The sequence below is a fragment of the Alnus glutinosa genome, chromosome 9 (assembly GCF_958979055.1).
Source record: "Alnus glutinosa chromosome 9, dhAlnGlut1.1, whole genome shotgun sequence".
NCBI lineage: Eukaryota > Viridiplantae > Streptophyta > Magnoliopsida > Fagales > Betulaceae > Alnus > Alnus glutinosa.
Window position 1 is genome coordinate 24,222,769 of NC_084894.1, and position 22,325 is coordinate 24,245,093.

The 22,325-nt window shown below is 34.8% G+C and overlaps 2 protein-coding genes across 3 annotated transcripts; both read right to left on the bottom strand.

Annotated features, from left to right (window-relative positions):
- Positions 1-11,055: 11,055 nt before the first annotated feature.
- LOC133878386 (receptor-like protein 6) lies at positions 11,056-15,411 on the bottom strand. Its single transcript, XM_062316938.1, has 2 exons — positions 12,426-15,411; positions 11,056-11,301 (listed from the first exon to the last, which is right to left on the bottom strand). Exon 1 carries the CDS (start codon positions 15,379-15,381, stop codon positions 12,583-12,585), a length of 2,799 nt encoding a protein of 932 aa, XP_062172922.1. The 5' UTR covers positions 15,382-15,411; the 3' UTR covers positions 11,056-11,301; positions 12,426-12,582.
- A 1,690-nt stretch (positions 15,412-17,101) lies between these two features.
- On the bottom strand, positions 17,102-22,287 carry LOC133878125 (pentatricopeptide repeat-containing protein At1g53600, mitochondrial-like). Of its 2 annotated transcripts, XM_062316631.1 has the most exons (5): positions 22,182-22,287; positions 18,779-21,863; positions 18,443-18,531; positions 18,259-18,349; positions 17,102-17,379 (listed from the first exon to the last, which is right to left on the bottom strand). In XM_062316631.1, exon 2 carries the CDS (start codon positions 21,455-21,457, stop codon positions 19,286-19,288), a length of 2,172 nt encoding a protein of 723 aa, XP_062172615.1. In that variant the 5' UTR covers positions 21,458-21,863; positions 22,182-22,287; the 3' UTR covers positions 17,102-17,379; positions 18,259-18,349; positions 18,443-18,531; positions 18,779-19,285. The 2 variants fall into 2 exon arrangements, with proteins under 2 accessions (XP_062172615.1, XP_062172614.1); XM_062316630.1 differs by having other exon boundaries at positions 18,259-18,531.
- Positions 22,288-22,325: the final 38 nt, after the last annotated feature.

The following is a 22,325-nucleotide window of genomic DNA, read 5'->3' on the forward strand; positions in this document are numbered from 1 at the left end:
AAAAAATACAATAAAAAATCATAATCATCCAAATTTTCAGCAATATTCCTATCATTTTAGAACATCACACTTGTGATTCTATACAACAAATTTCCAAATAGGTCAAAAAGTTTCAGACTCATCTTCTCTCACTCCTCACAGTTATTATACGACACTGCATATCATTAGATAGTAACGTTTTGGAAGCGGTGGATTTTGATAGTAGGCGAAAGATGGAGGAAGATTTATTGAAAATAACATTTTTGGAAAAAATATAATTTAGTTTTTCAACATTTCTTTAGATGATCCTCAAACTATTGAGGCTTGCATTCTTATCTCTCAAACTACTAAAAACTTGAAAAATGCCAATTTTGACGAAATATTCACATAATACCCATGCCACGTGTCATTTTTCAATTAAAAATTAATAAAAATTTAAAAAAAAAAATCAAAAAATTCGAAATAATTAAAAAACATACAAAAAAAAAATCAATAACTTTTTTTTATTTTTTTTTTAAAAAAATTAAAAAAATAAATAAATCGGTTTCTAACGAAAAAAATAGACAGTAACCAAAAGGGTGTGGGAAAAATCAAATCGCTGTTGATAAATAACGCCACCCCGAATGGGCTAGTTTGGCAACCCATTTCCATTCTCTCTATTTCTTTTCACTTCTCCCAAAAATATCAAATCAAAAACATTTTAATTTTTTTACACTTTTTATATCACATCAACTATATTTTATTATTATTCAAATAATAAAATTCACTACAAAATAAAATTTTTTCACTTTTCTATAAAACATTCTTAAATTTTATATCACATCAATCACTTCTTATTCTACGACACATAAACATTTCACAATATAATTACTTATCAAACAAGCAATGAAGGAGGTCTGGAGGATGAGGCGAGGAAAGTTCCAGTAACATGACTTTTTGACGTGTGACTCTGAGTCGTTGTACGTGGCGGACCAAAAGGAAGAAAATGAAGTAAGAGAAGAGAGACCTTTTACTTAATTAGCGCCTGTCATACGTTTTGGAAGAAGAAGAAGAAAAGTCAGGAAATTAATGTGACATATATATATAATAATTGCCTCAAACGCCAACCACCATCATTTGTCTGATTAAATGGACACATGACTTTGACATTTCAGAAAATATGGCTCCGTCTGTTTCAATTAAATGCTAAAACAAAAAGAGATAAAAGATAAATAGTTTAAATATTATTTTAAATAAATGTTAGAGGAATGAGAGATGAAATATATAATTTTTTATACTAAAATAACGCTAATTAAGGGAGGAATCACTTTTGCTTCCGTAGACGTAGGGTACAACTTTTGGTTATTTTGATATTTCATTAGTTTATGGAACAATAAAAAATTTAATTCAAGTGGATTTTAAGAAGTTTTCTTTACATGTAGGGAATGCGATGATGAGATTTATAAAAGTTGCTGCTAGTTAGTGCTCTTAGTAGCTAATTAATTACCAAATCACTCATACTCAAAGAAATGTAAACCAATATTTCTTAAACTTAATCATTTACAAACCCATAATAAGAAAATGGCATTCTAGAAATTGAAGTACCGTTTCTAATCGACTAGGCTAGAATTACAAACAAAAACAGAAAATATAACACAATCAAGCCTATTTCATTCTATTTCAATCTATACCAATCATTCTTCTCATTTTATGGGAGGTAAAATTATAAATTAAGTTTTTATTTGATTATATTGTTATAATCTCTAAATTTCTTACACACGTAGAAATGAACAGTCAAAATACAGAATTGTTACGGAGAGAGAATACATAGGCTAGAAAGTGTCGAAACTCCCACACAAGAAGAGACAAAATGCACTCATAATTTTCCTTTCTAATATTTAGGATCGCCTTCCTCTTGATTTACTTTTTTTTCATTTGGGGTCTCAACGACCCAAGTGGCCGACCTATTGGGAATGCCTATCTTATGGATTGGATGGGATTGGGTTTAGCTTGTCATTGTCCTTTAATAAAATAAAAAATAAAAAAAATATCGTCATGTCCAAAGGAGAGGTGGTTGAGCAGTTGGCCTATTAGAATCACCCATTACATCTGTTAGTGAATCTGATCAAGTTGATAAACATGCATGCCACTACAGCAAATGATGCACTCTGCTCAACGATAATGATCAAGGCTCCCAAGTGCTTTCCACACCTACTCTGTTTCCTCTAGTGATCAATCATGAGCGCCCATCTACTCGACATGTGGTTTGGCAAATTATACACACAAAATCTCAAAAACTCCAGAACTTAAACTATTACATGGAAGGTATGGTTACAAGTTCATACTGCTAATGCTTAATTGGAATGAAAAAAATATATATATACTTTTGTTTATTTCAGCAACTGCTGCGCTCCACTTCGATTCCTTAGAACTTCAACTTTCATTTGTTACTAGGTCAATTTAATATTTTCTATCAATGAATTTTAGATTTTTAAGATAAGTTGTGATTTAAAATGTATAAAATTTATAGGAGTGAACGGCTGAAAATGTTAGGTTGCAATGCATTCACATACACTATAGTGACGACTGTGCAGTGCAATTAAATAATTAATGGTTGCAAGGTTAATTTGGTTCATGTTTAGACGGTAAAAAACAAAAACAAAAACAAAAAAGTCAAAGGTTTGTTTTATATTCTCTAGACGGTGTTGTACGCCTGTACCATATGTGCTGATTATTTGCTTCGAGCTAAGAGAGATTCGTAGTTATCTGTTGAAGAATGAACAAAATTGCTATCGTGCTTTCAAAGTCAATTTATCAGAAGCTTCCATCAAACAAATTTATCTAATTGTTTCCCAAGAAAATTAAAAGCAATTTATTAATTGAAAATTAAGCAAGAATTTCAGTCACTTTCACTGTAAAAGGTTTTATTATTTGATTTTTATATTTTATGATGTTCAAAAAAAAAGAATCGGATTGATCGAACGTGGAATGTAAAGGAAAAAGATGATGAATGCGAAATACTGCATTCAATATACTGAAAAAGATAATAAACCTGTCCGTTTGGGTATTCGATTTTTGAAATCATAATTTAATTCTTATTTGGTGTGCGAATTTTGAGGTTTAACTTTATGAGATAAAATTAGAAAAAGTTGAATAAAATATAATTTGTTTTTGAAAAAGTTGAAAATAAAATATGGTTTTTTTAAGAAAAAAAAAAAAGAAAAAGAAGCAAATATTATAACAAGTAGAAAACGTTTTATACTTGCATCCAAACAGATAAGTCTCCAAATTACAGGTAATTGTTACTATTTTGATTCTTACCTTTATCTACCCGTTGGAGCCCATACATACAAACCCCATTATGTTAGAATACTCTAAAAGAATTTACAGCAGCTCCTATCCGCCCCCAAAACGCATAAAAGACCATATGAAACGCAGGCTGATAAAATGCATACAACACAAAAAGATGCTCAACGTAAAATGCAAGGACAAAGGAATTCATTTGGTTTTCAGTAGGTGATGGGATCGAGCCGAATTTCTCTATGGTTTGATTGTTGGCACCCAAATGGGACATTGATTAACAGATATGGTTTTCGACCTATATATGATGCTGGAAGTTGCCTGGAAGTTCGGGTGTCTTCTATAATTCGAAATGGAGATTGGTTCTTGCCGAGTGCCAGATCAAATGTTCTAGTTGATATTCAAAGTAAGATATCTGAAGTGGTTCTTGGAGATACAGATTTACCGATTTGGAAATCTCGAAGGGGCTTGTATAATTGTTCTAGTTGAGATACAGTTTCAGACTTATGTAGGTTGGAACGATACCTTTCAATGATAAAGCCCTATAATCGTAATGGTGTCCACGAAGAAGAAATAACTCTATGGCACACATCCTATATATAGTCCCACCTTCAGGAATCAAAGATTAAAAAGGTACTTAGCAACCATTAATTGATAAAAACTTCAGGAGCTACGTACAAAGGTTAAAGGGTTATGTGGTAAACTCGATAAAAAGTCGTTCTAGCTAGCCTATAGTGGTGGCTTAGACACATCTGTCATTGTCCCATGGCTAAGGTATGTATCCTGTTTTATAGTCCCTGTTTTCTGGCTTGGAACATTCCCCCTAGGGTTTTTTGTCAACTAAGTACACAGGGTTCTTTAGTTCTACTCTTCTTCCCAATTTAATAGGTATTCGAATATGAAAAATGCTACTTTTACAACACTCACATAACACACATAACACCCCTTCACATGAGGGTGGGCCCAAGAGACTTGAGCCCACCCTCATATGAGGGGTGTTGTGTGTGTTGTGTAGGTATTATACAGCAATCAAACCCCTTGGAATGTATACATCTATGGGAGTATGAAACTAGATATCACGTGCTCTTTTCTTTTAATGGAAATTCATGTCCTGCAGTTTTAAAATATTTATTTTATGAAGGGGAAGAGAGAGAGAGCAGTTAGCTTAGAAGAGATAAGGGAAAATAGCGTACAGTTTGTGGGCACTGTATGTTGGAGTAATTAATGGAGATGACTTCCATATAAGTTAAGTATTCGAGTATTGACTTTGGGTCTAAGGAACTATTGATAATTTTACCTGATCAAATGTTCTATATATGTTTGACATTTTCTTTTTCAAATTTTCTTAAATATTTACAAAGAAAAAGAAACTTGTGGAGTACTGGATGCTGCTTGCTTTCTTTTTAATCGTTATATGCTGCTTTGCTTATGTAAATGAATTGTTTATTTTTTTATTTATATTTTTTTTTTCTAACTTTCCCATTGCAGGGAGAACCATGGCTGTGAAGTTGTTTGCTTCATGGCGGATGTTGGTTAGGTATGTTACGTTACAATATCTGCTTGCTATATTCCTTCTAGCATTATTCTGCTTTGTAAACATCGAATAAATGAGTAATATTGTTAGAAGGAAAACCCATGTCTTCTTAGTGTCTTTCTAAAATTAATGTGACTTTTAAAATCACCATCAAATATATGTTTTTCTTGGAAGAACATGTAATTGTAATAAGTACATGTATTTAGTTAAAAAATAAAAATAAAAAAAAATCTATTTAATCGTTTCATGCTCTATAACAAAGGATTGTATTAGAATTTTAATTAAATAATTAAATTTATTTATTTATTAATTAAATTTTTTAAAATAATTGATCATTTAATATGATATCAAAGCATTAACCTCACATTTCAAATAAATGTTTTGTATGTTAGGCTTCACTTATTACTTAAAAGCTTCACTTCACATTTTAATTAAATATTTTATATATCGGACCTTACCTAAAAAAAAGTTTAACTCAATATTTAGAAAAAAAAATGAAAATATTAATTAAATGATTAAATTTTACTTAAATTTTAGGATAACCGGTATTCCTAATACAAACATTATAAAAAAAATAAATAAATAAAATAAAGACAGAAGATAGTTAAGAGCATCTTCTTGTTTTTCTCAATTTTAGGTTTATTTTTTTGGGTGTTCTCCCATTTGGGAGATGCTAATTGTGTACTTGTTATTGGTCTGGGGTTGGATGACAGAGCAAAAGCCCACTCATTTGTGTCTCTTTCTTGACTTAATTTCCGTTCAGGTGCACGCGTGAAGCAATTAAAGTCATATTGCAACTCCCATTAAATGCGCCTGATTCCATTTTCTCTCACTTTTTGCCAATATCCCTTGCTAATAAGGTCAGAGTACCTTAAACACAAGTGTTCATGCCATTGCTCTCTCTATAAATAGGCACATAGGTATTACGGCCCCCTTTGTCTCGCCATTCCATTTTTCTCCCTCTCAAACACTACAGTGACTTAATAATTAAAATGTCCATCGTTACCTCGGGAGTCGGGACCAATGAGTCCCAATGGCTACTTTCTCTGTTTTACAAAAGTTTTTCACAATTATGTCATATTAGAACAATTTTTCAACCCAAAAAAAATATATTTATAATCATTAACAAACATAATTTTAAAGTTTCTAGTCTATTTTAAGCTATAGTTTGTTAATAAAGTTTAGCTCCACCAACATTTTGAGAGCATTATCACCTCTCTTCACCTCGATGTTTTTCTTTTGGAATTTCCTATTATTGTAGGAGTATGAATTAATCAAGCTATATTTGTTAAATATAAAAGTGTTCATCGCTGAAATTGTCTGGACCAAACGCACTTTTAGGTTGTTATATAAAAGCAGCCAAATTATAAGTTTAGAAAATTCTGGAGTCTAGTATATATATCCTAGGCTTTTGGCAAATCGGACTACCAAATTAATTAAATAATAGCACAATGATCACGTACAGTATAATTACATATGCAAATTAAATATGAGTTCAAAGGGAATATGAGTATAGCTGGGATTTATTTCAAGGCCATTTCAATTAATTGAAAATTAAGCAAGAATTTCAGTCACTCTCGATCACTGTAAAGGTTTCATTGTTTGATTTTTATATTTTATGATGAGTAAAGTAGAAATGGATTGATGTGGAATGTAAAGAAAAAAAAGATGAAGAATGCGAAACATTGGCCAACCAGACACGCCAAAGACACAAATGCTAATTAGAAAAAGTGAGTAAATGGGGATAAAGAAAAGCCACGGAAAGATCGCAAGTGATGTCATTGCATGGAATGGAAGAGGTGCAGTGGTGACATTAATTAATGGTGGATTTAGGATGGTATACATTAATTTGTTTTTGTGTGTGAGTAAATATATAGATGAAAATATAATGGTGGAGGATGAGGCGAGTAAAGTTCCAGTAACACAACTTTTTGACCTGTGTGACTCTGAGTCGTACGTGGCCGACAAAGAGGAAGAAGATTAAGCAAGAGAAGAAATCGAGGCCTTTTACTTAAAGCTCCTGGCCATACTTTTTGATTCATTGGTCTTCCATTTACAAGACTAAAAGGAAGTTGCCACTACTCCCTGGGGAATGCGCGCAGTCAATTTTGGAAGAAAAGTATTGGTCAGATCAGCTGGGGGGGTCTTTGGATGGGAATTGGGATAACGTAAGTATGGGTCTGTGTGTAAAGCTCGCCCCTTGTTTGGCTTATAATCAAGTTCTGACCATAAATTATAAATGATGCAACTAATTCATATATATTATTAAACCTGCTTATTAGCCGAAATTATACACTTAAATCTCTTCAATCTTTCAATTGGTTTAATGTACCTATCAATTTACTATTATGGTTACAATATTCCCTTTTGCCCCTGCAAAAGACAAAAATACCCTTAAAAATCCAAAAAAAATACAAATAAATAAAAAACCACGCAAAAAAAAAATTAAAAAATGTCCACGGCCACATAGTGGCTTAGCTAGTTTTGTTTTCTGATTTTTTTTTTTTTTTCAGTTTTTTAATGTTATTATTTATTTATTTTTTAGATTTTTAGAGGTATTTTTGCGAATCCGAAGCTTTTGGCTGGTGGCTCTGACTCGTTGCTGACAAAAACCACCAGAGTTTGGCTGGCGATGGTAACCGAAAGTGTGGAATAGAAGGTGTCGAAAGATAATGAGATGGTGAGTGACTCCGTGTCTGATAGCCCATGGTAAGGAATCATATGATATATGCGTATGAGGTAGATTTAATTAGCTCTTGCTCATACGTTTTGGAAGAAGAAGAAGAAAAGTCAGGAAATGTGACTGACTGACATGCTCAACTGAGGGGCCCGATTTTATGTGAACCGGGCCTAATCCGGTGGTCCGGGTTGAAGGATGGGAACCGATTCACTAATGGGCCTAATAGGCATGGACCGGCAGGTTGGACCGTTGTAATGGATCGGATCAACAAATACGTTGGATCCACGTGGTAGGCGCGTGATCATGACGCGCGTTGCATGACGCGCTGGGAGAGATTCTAGCACATGGAAAACAGCTGCAAAAACTTGGAGCAGCATGTGAAACGGCAAAAAGGTGCGTGGTTGCGCGTCTCACTAGTTGATGGAGGAGCATAACCTAGGAGCAGTGCATGGAGGCACGTGAAAGCACTGGTGAGGCTGTTCGCGACGATTCTGTACAATGCACAGAGACGGAGGGAGGGGGGGCTGGCAGGGGCCATGGCCCGCCCCCCAATTTTCTTAAAAAAAAAAAAAAATTCTAAGGATAAAAAAAAAATCTCAAAAAAAAAAAAGAATCTAAAAAACTAAAAATTTAGCCTATTGGTCCCTACCAATAATTTTTTTTTGCCACTGGCCGCACAGGTAAAGTGCTTGGGTGGCACGTGGAGGCACGTGCAGTTGTCTTCGTCAGCGGATCTTCCCCGGATCATAAGATCTATACCTTGCAGACCTGATTCCAGGATTATTTTGTCCAAATGGGGCTGTGATGAAGGCGTGAAAGAAATTGACAACAATTTTAAAGGCGTGAAACGATGTGTGGACGACTAGAATTATGAGACAGTCATAGAGCACATGAAGGACGCCTGGAAACATCAATGACGTTTATTGAAGGCCACAAGAAAATAGATCTGATATCATGTTGAGATTTATATATGTATAAATCTAAAATAGAATAATAGCGAAAGCAAGAGAGAGAAAAGAGATAAAATTTACGTGGTTCAGTTTATGAACTACGTTCACAGGGTAAAACTTACAATTATATTTTGCTCAATAACTTGACTGTTTATAATACATAGGTCTTTATTTATAGTTGAAGAAGTCGACCTATATAAGTAAACCTAAATTAACTTATACAAAAAAATACAAATCGACCTAAACTAAAAAATATAAATCAATAATATTATATTGAGAATATATTCTAAATATATTGTAACAATATAGATGAAAATATAATGGTGGAGGATGAGGCGAGTAAAGTTCCACTTACACGACTTTTTGACCTGTCACTCTGAGTCGTACGTGGCCGACCAAGAAGAAGAAGATGAAGTAAGAGAGAAGAGAGACCTTACATAGTATTTTTCTAAAATTTAGGGGAAACTATACTTGGTATCCTCAATCTATCATCTCATATCCCCTCAATCTTTCAATTGGTTTAATGTATCTTATCAATCTACAATTAGAGTTGCAATGTCCTTCTTTTGTCCCCAAAAGACAAAAATACTCCTAAAAATCTGAAAAAAAAAAAAAAAAAAATACTAACAGTAGGGTATTTTGGAATTGTTTTTTTTTTTTTTTTTTTTAATGCTTTTAGCTTTTTCTTGCTTGGATTTTTTTAGGTGTATCTTGTTCTGTCTGTTTTTTTTTTTTCTTTTTTATTTTTGTGGCAAAAGGGGATATTGCAACTTTAATAGTAAACTGGTAGGGTATATTAACCAAAGAGTCGTGTTATATAATCATCACGTTTCAAAATTACCATTAAATCTTTGAGGTGATGTGTGGGATTAAGTATAATTTCTCCTAAATTTATAGAAAGTCTTTTTTTTCTTTCTTTCTTTCTTTCTGCTATTAGCAAGATTTACAACTAATTTCTAAAAATACACATATTTACCTTCTTCTTTTTTCCCTCAACGTTAGATCAATGGGATTCTTTTTGCCATGAGCGTATACAAATATATTAATGGATAATATTTGTATGATTAGAATTATCAAGTGCTTTTCTTTAGAACATAACTTCAAACTTTCTTCCCCCTTCCTTCACCCTTTAGAGCATCTCATACAGTAATAGGCAAAATAACTACTAAAAGAGTACAATTTCCAACAGATTCTCTATTATCATGTCTATTTGTTTTTAAATATTATTTCTCATTTTTGTTTTTATTATATTCTTGCTCACACTCAATCAAAAGAAAAATATTGAATTTTCACATTGGCGGAGTCACCTACATTGAATTTATCATTCTTTTTGCTGCACCATACAGTGAAAATTCATTGAAATTATTCACTTGGCATTGAAATGATTCAGTTATTTTCAAGCATCATTAAGCATACGTGTGATCAACGAACAGAGAGGGATATGGGTGAGAAGAAAGAGAAATCATTAAACAAATAAATAGTGATTGTTTATTCCTTATAGAATGAACAGAGTATATTAATTACTCATTCTATAAGAAAAAAATGTTAAAGTAGCTATTCTGCTGGGCACAAAAATTAGCTAATAATAGTTAAATTCGACTATTATAAATCATTTATCAGTTCTGCTAGAGATGCTCTTTATGTTTTGTGATCTTCCTTTCTTTATAATATGCTATATATAATTACTTCAAAGAGAATTAACATATGAAGAAAGCAAAAAAAACTTAACATTCCCAAGTGCTAAAGGATATTAGAAATTCTTTCTGTAGGAAGATTCTTATATTGAATCCATAAGTGGAGTTGACGTGGTCAAAACTTAGAACGTTGGGTCGCCGAAAGCAGAATTCTAGAATGAAAGGAGGGATGTGGAATACGAGTGGAGGTATTTGAAAATATACACCAAATCAAAAAGCAGAATTCTACGAGGTACGAGTGATGTACCAATTCAATATTCTAGTAAAATTATACAATTTACGAAAGTAAAGCAATTGATTATTAAAAACAAAAAAATACAAAAAATAAAATAAAATCAAACAACGCAAAAAGAAAAACAAAGCAACTAAAAACAATGCAATAAGACTAATAATTTTTAAGATTGACCACGCAATTGACATATGTGCTTGATTAGGTTGGATTGAAGCTGAGAATGAGTTTGACCGTCTCTAATGTTCACGTGCTTTTCAATGAACTCCAAAAATTCAGGAGTATGCTCGTAAGAAATTTGTACATATGGAGTTTTATTGATTTTGTTCATATTCAATGTCACTACTATCGTCAATATTTCGTTCGTCTTCAATAATCATTTTATGTATTTTTAATTATTATGCATGCTTTTATAATGAAAAGTGGGTGGGAGAAAGAGTGCGATACATGAATATCATTTTATTTTAGTTTTAGCTTTTCTCAATATTTTATTAGTTATAGTCTATTCACTATTCATTCTATAAAGAAAATAGCTACTTTGCTTTATCTGCTGGATTGGAAAAAAAAAAAAAAAAAAAAAAAAAAAAAAAAAAAAAAAAAACTTGATAATAGTCAAATTTGATTATTTTGAGGCATTTGACTAGCCGCTCTAAGGCTGTTTGATACAAAATTATTTAAAAATTAAACAAAAAAAGATACAGATGAAAAACTAGGGGCATACATATTCTTCATTAATTATTTATTGAGTAGGATTCGGTCCACATGCTTTTCAAGCACAAGCAACACTAAGACAAAGCAATAAATAGGGAAAATAATTATAATTCAGACAACATGACAAAAGTAGTGCAAATTATTACACATAAAGTAGTATATCAGCAACTGAGCATAACTGCCATCGGATAGGCCTTACAGACTTCAGCAAACTTCCTCCAGAGTAAACTTGGAGCAATATATCTCTGCAAGTGATCAGGCGTACAATATTGGTGTAAGTCAGTATCAACCGAAAGTTCTTTTACACAATCTAATTGAATAATTGCACAATGAACTTGATGCACACTAACTAGTACAAAACACAGGAAAATGATAAATGGGTTTGTTGAAGGATGTCGTGATCTCTAATGACTACTTCGACATAACCGTGATCTTCAAAAACACAGTGAAATGCATTATCAATTGACCGACTAGGATTAAGACCGACTCTATTAACTTTATACTAGGACTCTAACTATACTAAGAAGAATAGGAATCAAACCCCTTATTGGAGATTTATTCCTTATTGGACTTTAACATGAGACTGGGACAATACTAAATAATTGGAGAAAAATTCACATACCCTCCTCAAACTACCTCTCAATTGACAATGTCTCCTCCAAACTTTGAATTGGTACAATGTCCTCCAAAACTACCAAAACATTATCAATATACCCCTCAAAGGCCAGCAAAAAGACCAAAATGACCTTATAATTTTTTTAATAAAACAAAAATACCCTATAAATTCCAAAAAATAAAAACTGAAAGAAAACTTTTTAATTTTTCTTTTAATTTTAAAATTTGACCACCCTTCGTGTTTATGTGTTTTTTTTTTAATTATTTTATTAAAGTTATTTTCGTCATTGGGGAAACATTGACAATTTTTAATAGTTTGGGGGAACATTATCAATTGGATGGTAGTTTGAAGAAGGTATATGAACTTTACCCCTAGTAAAATTATGCATTGGTACAAAAATTAATGGCACACGAAAGCATAACCTCTACTTCAACGAACACGTGAAAGATTTGCACTACTAATTAAGACTATATATATTCACCTAATCAATCCTACAAAGCCTACGTTCCTAAAAGATCTATCACAATAATCAAAAGGTCGCATATTGCAATATAATTGCACAGGGAGAAGAACAACTGATCTTATGGGGATTAGAATAATGTTTATAATGCGTAAAAATTAAATACAGCTATTGCTTTTATAATTTTTGTAAAATTTTAAGCAAAAGAGAAGTTTATAAAACACTCTTTGAAAGTAGAAACACATACAAAGAAGGAATTGGAACTAGAAAAGGAAGAGTTTATCATGACAAACCTGGAGGTGTTGCATCTGAACATAACTATAACTAGTGCCTCAGCCCTTGATTTCTGAATGTTTGTCTTCGACGATGTTCTTTTCCAAGATACAGTTGAGGGAAGATCTTGAAAAGAATGTCATCAACATGTTTGTAATACCATATCCTCCATCTCTTCTAGAACATAAGGGGCCCAATTGCAAATCCAAACCCAAAAATAAATCTCAGTTCAGCACTTATGTAATTCCAATCAATCATACTCCAATGACTTTCTTCATATGTCGGAGGTGGCAATCGTGACTCCTCGTGTGAGCACTGTGATTTCAAAGGCAAACCACATAATCTTTCGTTTCCTTTGAAGGAATTTTCCGAAAATGTAGCAAATTGCTTGATGAATGGAATTTGTCCCACAAGTTGGTTAAATGAAAGGTTTAGGACCGACAGGAAAATAAGACCATTGGCGAGTTGCACAGGAATCTTACCGGTAAGCTCATTGTTTGACAGGTCTAAAGACTCAAGCTTACTCAATTTTTCCAAAGATGCTGGGATTTCGCCCGTTAAAGCATTGTGCGATAGGTTAAGAATATATAACAGTGTGAGTTCTCCAATTTCTTCAAGTAGAGGACCGTCAAAGTTGTTGCAAGAGAAGTCAAGGTTCATGACGTTAGTTAGGATCTTCACCAACTCCACCTCTAAACCCTTGCTAGTAATTGTTATCGTATCTTGATAGTAAAAACCATAACGAGTACTAATCTGGAGGTAACTGAGCTTTGAGTGTGCCTCATGTGCACGATCCATCATTGCCATGCAAGACGAAAGAAGCATTATAGGAAGGTTACCAGTAAAATTATTTGAAGCTACGTCAACAATTTGAAGCATCGGCCAGGGGGCATTATGTTTTGGATGAGAAATGGGCCCGTAAAATTTGTTAGATCGCAAAACAAGGACCCTCAACGATGTGTGGTTCAAGTAAAATGGAAAGGTACCCTCGATGTGGTTGTTTCCAATGTCCAAGACCTCCAACCTAGAGCAATTGGCCAAAGATTTTGGTAACCTTCCTTCTAGTTGGTTTTTATTGAGAGCTAAAGTTTGTAAACCACAATTATCTGGAAATGCATCAGGAATTGTGCCGTTGAGTTTGTTTTTCCTTAAATTCAGTACCTCGAGTAGTGTACCACTCTTCTCAATCAAGCATTGAGGAATTGTGCCACTGAAGAAATTACTAGACAAATCTATAAATTCAAGATATGTAGCATTGCATATTGATCGAGGGATGCTCCCATAGAATTTATTACTTGAAAGAGACAAATATCCACCAAAGGCACGGGATTGACCAATGCTTGTTGGAAGCTCACCATAGATTTGGTTATTTGAAAGGTCTAGATAGGATAAACTGGATTGGTTTCTCAAGAAATCGGGAAATTTTTTCAACTTGCAAGAAGCGAGAATTAATGTATAAAGCTGAACCAAGGATAACGAAAGGTTAAAACCATTATATTCAGTTAACAAGTTGATGTCAGAAAGATCAAGGTAGAAAAGATTTTTTAACGGCTGAATCACACTAAGGTCCAAGGAGTTGCTAAATTTGTTTGAACCAAGTGCTAGGCCTTCAAGACCTCGAAGTTCAAAGATAGACATGGGTATTGGTCCTTCCAACCGGTTGCTATCCAAATAAATATATTTTAGGTTATTGGAAAATTCTTTGAGTTGACCAGAAAATTGGTTGGACCAGAGTCCTAAATATCGCAATGATGGAAGGGAAAATAGAGAAACTGGAATATTCCCATTCAGTGAATTTCTATACAATTTAAGATTTTCCAATTTCAAAAGTTGTTCCCACTGAGTGGAAGTAATCTGACCAGTAAGATTATTGGAAGAAAGGTTTAGGTCGGTTAGATTCTTGGCCATGCTAAATACTGGAATTGATCCACTAAACATGTTCGATGACATGTCCAAATAGACCAATTGTGTGAGGCTCGCCAATGAGTCTGGAATTGATCCACTGAAATTGCAATTCCGAATATCTATTGTTGACAACATTTTAAGATTGCCAATAGAATGTGGCAATGACCCTCGCAAATCATTGAATGATAAGTCAAGCGTTTGTAGCATTGGAACTTGGAAGATCTTTTTTGGAAATGTTCCATTCAACCCAGAAGATGAGACTTTCAAAGATGTCAGATTTTTGAAATCTGCAAAAAAATTTGGAACTGGAGAAGAAAAGTCGTTACCATTCAAACGAATAACTGAGAGGGACTTAAGATTCCGTAGTGACGAATCAATAGGGCCTGAAAGATTGCAGTATGACAAGCTCAACACTCTCAGATTTGGCAATGAAGATGATAAGGCGTGACACCACTCCTTACCTTGGGCTGATATAACTACACCATCTAGATGAAGTTCGATAAGCTTTGAAAGGTTCTGAATGAGCATATTTAAATTTGGATTCTCAAGTGTCAGAGAATAAGCAGCTTTGTAGGTGTAATAATTGCTAGATAAATCAAGAGTAACCAACCTTGTCAAACGCGAAATTGCAATAGGAATCTGCCCTGCAAAGTTGGCGTATGATAGATTCAAATATCTCAAATTCGCCAGCTTGTCAAATTGTGATGGAATTTGAGAATAGTTGAAGTCGTTGTAAGCCAAACTCAGGCTCTGGAGATGCTGAAGATTGAAGAGGCTGCTTGAATCGTCAAGTCCACCCGAGATGGATTCATTGCTCAGGTCGAGACCAATAACACGTCCCTCATGGCAGGTTATGCCTTCCCAAGAACAGCAATCAATACTTTGATCCCACTTAACAAGTTTGTTGGACGTCATAGCAGGATCGAATGTAAGGTTGTTCTTCAGTTGCAGCAACAACGACTGCTGATTGCCGAAACATTGGCCAGACACGCCAAAGACACAAATGCTAATTAAGAAAAGTGAGTAAATGGGCATCAAGAAAAGCCACGAAAAAACCGCAAGCGATCTCATTGCAGGGAATGGAAGAGGTGGTACTGATATTAACTAATGGTGGATTCAGGATGGTATTGATTTGTTTTGTGTGTGATTAAATATATAGCCGGGGGTTGTGGCCACGAATCAGGCAAGTAAAGTTCCGCGAACACGACTTTTTGACCTGTAACTCTGAGTCGTCGCACGTGGCCGAGCAAGAGGAAGAAAATGAAGTAGGAGAAGAGAGACCTTTTACTTAATTAGCTCCTGTCATACGTTTTGGAAGAATTGAAGAAAAGTCAGGAAATTAATAATTGCCTCAATTGGTACGTACGTAGCCTTTATTTAGATATTATTGAGTCCTACATTATTCTCTTCGTAACAATACTTGTGATGTGGGTAACACTTCTTCTTCAAATTATTCTCTTCGTAATTAAAGTACTATGATATGACTCCTCAGTCCTCATCCACAACTAAGTTCTACGAAAATTTCATGAAAAATAATGTAAGATGATGGCTCATATATTTATTCAACATATATGACTTTACCCGCAGAATTCGGACTACGCATTTAATAGCCCAGAAAAAAAAAAAAAAAAAAAAAAAAAAACAAAGACCCTTTCAACCATCTTATCAGCAACGTGTTCTTCACACTCTTCTGAGCCATACGATTAAATTTAACTTAATCTCGGCCGTTGGTTTTACTTCCATCTCATTTAATGCCCCCAACAAGTTTTCCTCACGTCCCTAGCTTGCTCTACTTTTGCGCCTTCCAAACGCTTTCCCTTGACTTCTTTAAGCCGTTCGATTCTTGCCAGCTGTTAAACTCTAGCCTTTTAAGCATTTCAATTTCAGCCGTTAGATTGGACCTTTTAATCATAGACCTCCAATACTTATCATTCAGCATTTAATTTCTCTCACCTACTCAGCCACAGCTGTATTATAAGGTTTAACAATAACAAATCGTTGTTATTGTTGTTATTGTTAAACCTTATGATACGGCTGCCACAGCAGGTGTATCTGCTGAAGCTCCAACGGCTAGTATACAGTAAATCGATGGAGAAGACTTTCCTAAACATAGATTATTTTCTGTATTTCTACCTTAAGTGTAATGATGTATTTCCTTATACATTGTATTCAATAAAACTTAAGCAAAAGTTTCACCATTTACAATCTCTTTCAGTTATATAAAAGCAGCCAAATTATAAGTTCAGAAAATTCTGGAGTCTACCATATATATCCAACGCTTTTGGCAAATCTGACTACCAAATTAAATAATAGCACAACGATCACGTACAGTATTACATACGCAAATTATATATGAGTTCAAAGGGAATATGGGTATAGAATTGATTTCAAGACCATTTCCATTAATTGAAAATTAAGCAAGAATTTCAGTCACACACACTGTAAAAGGTTTTATTTTTTGATTTTTATATTTTATGATGCGTATAATAGAAATGGATTGATGTGGAATGTAAAGAAAAAAGATGATGAATGCGAAATACTGAAAAAGATAATGAACTGTTCGAGAGGCTTAGTCTCCAAATTACAGACAATTGTTACTATTCTGATTCTTAGCTTTATCTACCCGTTGAAGCCCATACATACATACCCCATTCTGTTAGAATACTCTAAAAAGAATTTACAGCAGTTCCTATCCACCCCCAAAACGCATAAAAGACCATATGAAACGCAGGCTGATAAAATGCATACAAAATGCAAAGATGCTCAACGTAAAATGCAAGGACAAAGGAAGTAAATACAAAACGCAAGGGAAACCGCATGAAACACAAATAAGATAGGTATGTCCAAAAAAAAAAACGCGCCTACCAAGTGTTTGAAAAATGTCAGCATGCATGGAACAAATGCAGCTTTTAATCCTGGCCTATCACATTGGTCAGGAATCAACGTCCACCAAGAACTTCTGACCCAGCTTCCTTTCTTCTAGCTTCACCCCATGATATCCATGGAACTTCAACCCTCTCAATATCAGTTTGTCTTCTCTCATTACTGCAACATCTTCCATCATTGCTCCTAACAAGAGTCGTTATTTATTAGCCATACACTTAAAAGGGCAGCATGATAACCCTAAGTGTCAAACTAAAGATATATGGGGACCATATAGATGCTTTAAGAAAAATGTATATTTCCTTTTGCCAATAAAACAATGAATTCGGTTAAACCCCCTATGGTTTGTGCCAATTCTAATCACATCCATCGGTTTCTAACCACATCTCTTATGGTACTTAATTTTTCTAATACACCACTTTCATCCCCTTCAGTTATATATATATTGATAAGTAATTGGCACTAAGGAGAAGGGTAAGAGGAGATTCGGAACTTATGTTATACGACATCACATGACCAGCAACTCAAATGGAACAACAATAAGATTGGAGAAATCATAACAAATAAACGTTAGATAGAGAAAGAAAGAAAGGAGGGGGAAGGCAAGGGTTGTTTGGTAGAGAGTTGTGTGCTGGGCATTTTGCGGCTTTTAGCCCATTTCCAGTTTTATTGTCTTCTACCGGCATTGTCTCTTACTGGTTTGATGTTGTCTAGCCTTGTTCTTTGATCTTTTTGTATGCTATTTGCTTAGGCGAAAAGTATATATATATATATATATATTGGACTAGCATCCAAATTTTCAGCAATAATCCTATCATTTTAGAACATCACACTTTGTGATTCTATACAACAAATTTCCAAATAGGTCAAAAAGTTTCAGACTTACGTAGGTTGGAATGAAACCTTTCAATGATAAAGCCCTATAATCGTAATGGTGTCCACGAAGAAGGAATAACTCTATGGTACACATCCTATATATAGTCCCACCTTCAGGAATCAAAGATTAAAAAGGTACTTAGCAACCAGCAATTGATTAAAAATAAAAACCGAAGAAACACCACTTACATGAACAGATGTTGTATAGTGACCGCCACCCAAACCTCCATCGTGATTACTAATTGCATACAGCATGTAGCAATTAGAGAACTGGCTATTCCTGTGGGCAATGTTGGTTGAGAAATCAAGTTCATCAACTGGGAAATCAACAAACGTTTATAGCTTATTCTTAAAATATCGGTCGTATGAGAACCTCTTCAAATGAACAAAAGAATCTCAAGCAATCGCCAGAGATCTAGCTTTTTGAAGGCTTGCCTAAGCTTCTTGCAGCTAGGGCAGTACCTATAGTGACATATAGAACAAAGTAATTATACAAAGCGGAATAAAATAACAGCTTGATTTGCATAAGAATAAATCAAAGAGGTTTGTAATGGTATAAGGACCAAACCCAATCTGAGATTAATCAAGTAAAAGTATTTATTTTATTTTTTTTCATTCTCATTCACCAAACAAAGTCGAGAATAACTGTCAACAAGAACAAAAAAAAATTAGAGCTAGAATGAAAAAAAAAATGGGAGTACACACTAACCACACGTCTTCTGGTCCTAAAGGCTCCTCCTTTAAGAAGGCTTCAAGGCATTTGTATAGAGAAACAGACTCTTGAGGCATCCTCATGAATGTGGTCTACGAAGAACACACAAGAAGGACAATTTTTATGACAATCCAATCCCATCAGTAAAAACTTAGATGTCTTCTTCAAAACTTTTGAAAACTTTCAGCCCCATACAAGTTCCCAAAGAGAGAAGTGAAAAAAAACTAATTTGATGTAAGCTGTATATTAAACCATCAGTACCCATTGAAAGAGTGATGCCTTTTCTTGTAATTGTTTACTTAATTCCTCAAGCCTCCAGTTAAAGTAAGAGAAGGAAAAGCAACCCAAGAATCTCTGTTGTCCTCCCAAATAAAGCCTCAATACTAGCCTCAAATAATCAAATATAAGAATCAGAAGAAAACCAAGATATATACAAGAAACACTAATGGTGATGAACTCCGGTCCTCCAGTGACATATAGGTCATTTTAAAGAAAGGAAACATGTCAATATCTATTATAATCCAACTGTTTCATTTCCACTGCAATGGTCCAAAGTGTAACCTTAATCCTTCCCAAGTCCATATGGTATTCATCTCCTGCATGAAACAAATGAACCTTGTCATTCACTATAATCCAACTGCAACCTGGATTCTTCCTGATCCCTTTTGATTTCTTGGTCATTCTGACTTCATTCCCATCCTTCCTTTTCCCTGTTACAGAATATAAGTTCGATAAGACCACATAAGGGGTTGCATTATCGGGCTCCAATTCGATTAGGTGTTCAGCCGCGAGCTTTGCAATATCAATATGCATATGGGTCCTGCTTGCACCAAGAAGAGCTCCCCAAACTCCAGAATGTGGCTCAAAAGGCATTGACTGGATCAAATCAACTGCTTTGTCTAGCAATCCAGCTCGGCCAAAGAGATCAACCATGCATGCATAGTGGTCAGGCCCTGGTTCAATATTATATTGTGAACTCATTGAGATAAAGTAGTTCCATCCTTCTTCTACAAATCCCACATGGGTGCAAGCTGAAAGAACACCAAGAAATGTGATTTGATTTGTTTCCTGACCTTCATTCTGCATTTCCCGAAATAAATGGAGTGCTTCTTCTCCAAACCCATTTTGGGCATACCCAGTAATCATCGAGTTAAAAGAAACAATATTAGGTGCAGTGATATTTGTGAAGATCCGGTAGGCATCATCCATATTTCCACATTTTGAGTACATCGAGACCAAAGAGTTTTGAATGGACAAATCAAATTCCATAACCATCTTTAATACATGAGCATGGATTTGCAGCCCTTGGTTAAGTGTTGCTAAACTGGCTGAAGCACTAAGCACACTGCTCAAAGTAAGAGGGTTTGGCCTGACTGCTTTCTGAAGCATCTTAATAAACCAACGGAAGGCCTCCTCATACTCCCCATTATTCACAAACCCTGAAATGACAGCAGTCCAAGAAATATCATCTTTCTCAGGCATCAATTTAAACAACTGAACGCATTTGTCAGTTATCCCTTTGCTAGAGAATCCTGTAATCATGGTCGTCCATGATACTACATCTTTTTCTGCCATCCTCTCGAATAGCCTGAAGGCTTCATCAATTGAGCCACATTGGACATAACCTGCAATCAATGAATTCCAAGAAACTACATCTTTCCTACTCATATGATGAAATAACTTGGTAGCTACATCCATACAACCAAATCTACAATACATGGTCATGATAGAATTTCCTAAGAAGACATCAAAGTCAAATCCCATGTGTGAAACTAATCCATGCACTTGAATCCCTTCTCCACACCTACCGAAAGTGCCACAAGCCTCAAACAGCACAGTCAAGGTAGTTGAATTAACCTTCACTATTCCTTCCCTTTGCATGCCTAAAAACAATTCAAACCCATCTTTGAAACTCTTTATCTTCATATACCCATCAATCATTGCAGTCCAAGTAACTACATTTCTCTCGGGCATGATATCAAACAAATTCCTGGCATCAACTATCCGTTCCCCTTTGCAGTACCCATCAACCATAGAACTCCAAGAAACCACGTCTCTTTCCACCATACCCTCAAAAACCCAACCCGCCTCTTCCAACCTTCCCACCTTCAAAAACCCATTTATCAAGGCATTCGAACAAACGGGGTCCTGCCACTTCACTGGCATCTCAGAATAGAGCTTCTCGGCCTTGTCAAGCATCCCTGCCCGTGCAAAACCTGTGATCATGGCAGCATAAGAGATAGCATTACGCTTGGGCATCTCAGAAAACAGCTCAAAAGCTTCTTCTACCATACAATTGTTCCGAATATATGCAGTGATCATGGCATTATATGAAGCGGTGCTTCGTTCGGGCATTTCGTCAAACATATTTCGAGCTTTGACAGTTTTGCCATTTTCTCCATATGCTGTGAGCATGGCAGTCCAAGAGATGGTATTCTTGTGGGGCATGCGATCGAAGATGGACTCAGCCTCTTTGATATCACCGTTTTTTCCATATTTCGTGATCTGAGTGTTGCAGTAAACGAGAAATTTGCTGCGTTTTTGGCTTGCAGTGGAGCGGAGATTGGGTTTTGATAGAATCACGGTGGAGACGCATGAGTAATGAAACTTAAAATATGGAGAGTTTGAGCAGGAAAACTGTTTATGTCCAAACGTAGTAAGCCGTTTAGCTCGCATGATTGTTGGTAACAGAGAAAATTCCCTAATGTTGGTAACCTGAATCACTCGAACAAGATTTCGGGAAGCATGACGTTCTCGCCACGAGCATTGTAGCGGTCAAACAAGGTGGAGTATTTCAACGAAGCTTTGATACTTTGGGAAAGGCTGTCAGCGATGACAGGATAGACAGAACAGAAATATGGGTCGGCCCAATCTTCAAACAGTTACTAAGAAATATTTCCTGATTACTCATCAGAGCCAAACAACAGCATGAGATCTACCATGACAAGTTGTTCCGTATTAATGATTCTTAAAGCAACTGTTCTTATGTCTGATCCACAATGTGTAGTAAACCAACATAAATCAGTATACCATTTGGACTTAGATACATTAATCAAAAACATCACAGCAGTATCCCGAGGCTCTGCAAACAAACAAAGACTGAATATCAAAATAGAGATGTCTCAGATATAGATGAACTAGGATAAATATGCATTTACTTCGAAAGAAGCAATCGCATAGAATAAATTCAAGTATTGGTGAGGTGCTCTACCTAAGAAATTAAGATTTGCGACACACATTAGTATTTTTTGAGGTGCTGTTCACATAAACATTAAATTTTTAAGTATGTAAACTAAAAAAAATGCAAGCTTTTTTTATTAAAAACGATGCACACATGATTTTCGTGTTCTATAATCAGTGGGTAAAATGAGAATACAAAAAGAAAACTAGACATTTTTACCTTACCCACACCCAGTGGCCGAAAATCCCTCAATTGGCTTCATCGAGCTTCTTCTCTTTCTTCTCCGCTCGAGGACCCATTTCCTATAATGTAAGACAAGTTGAAGTCGCATAACGCAGCGATCTTTTGAAGAAACTTATTTAT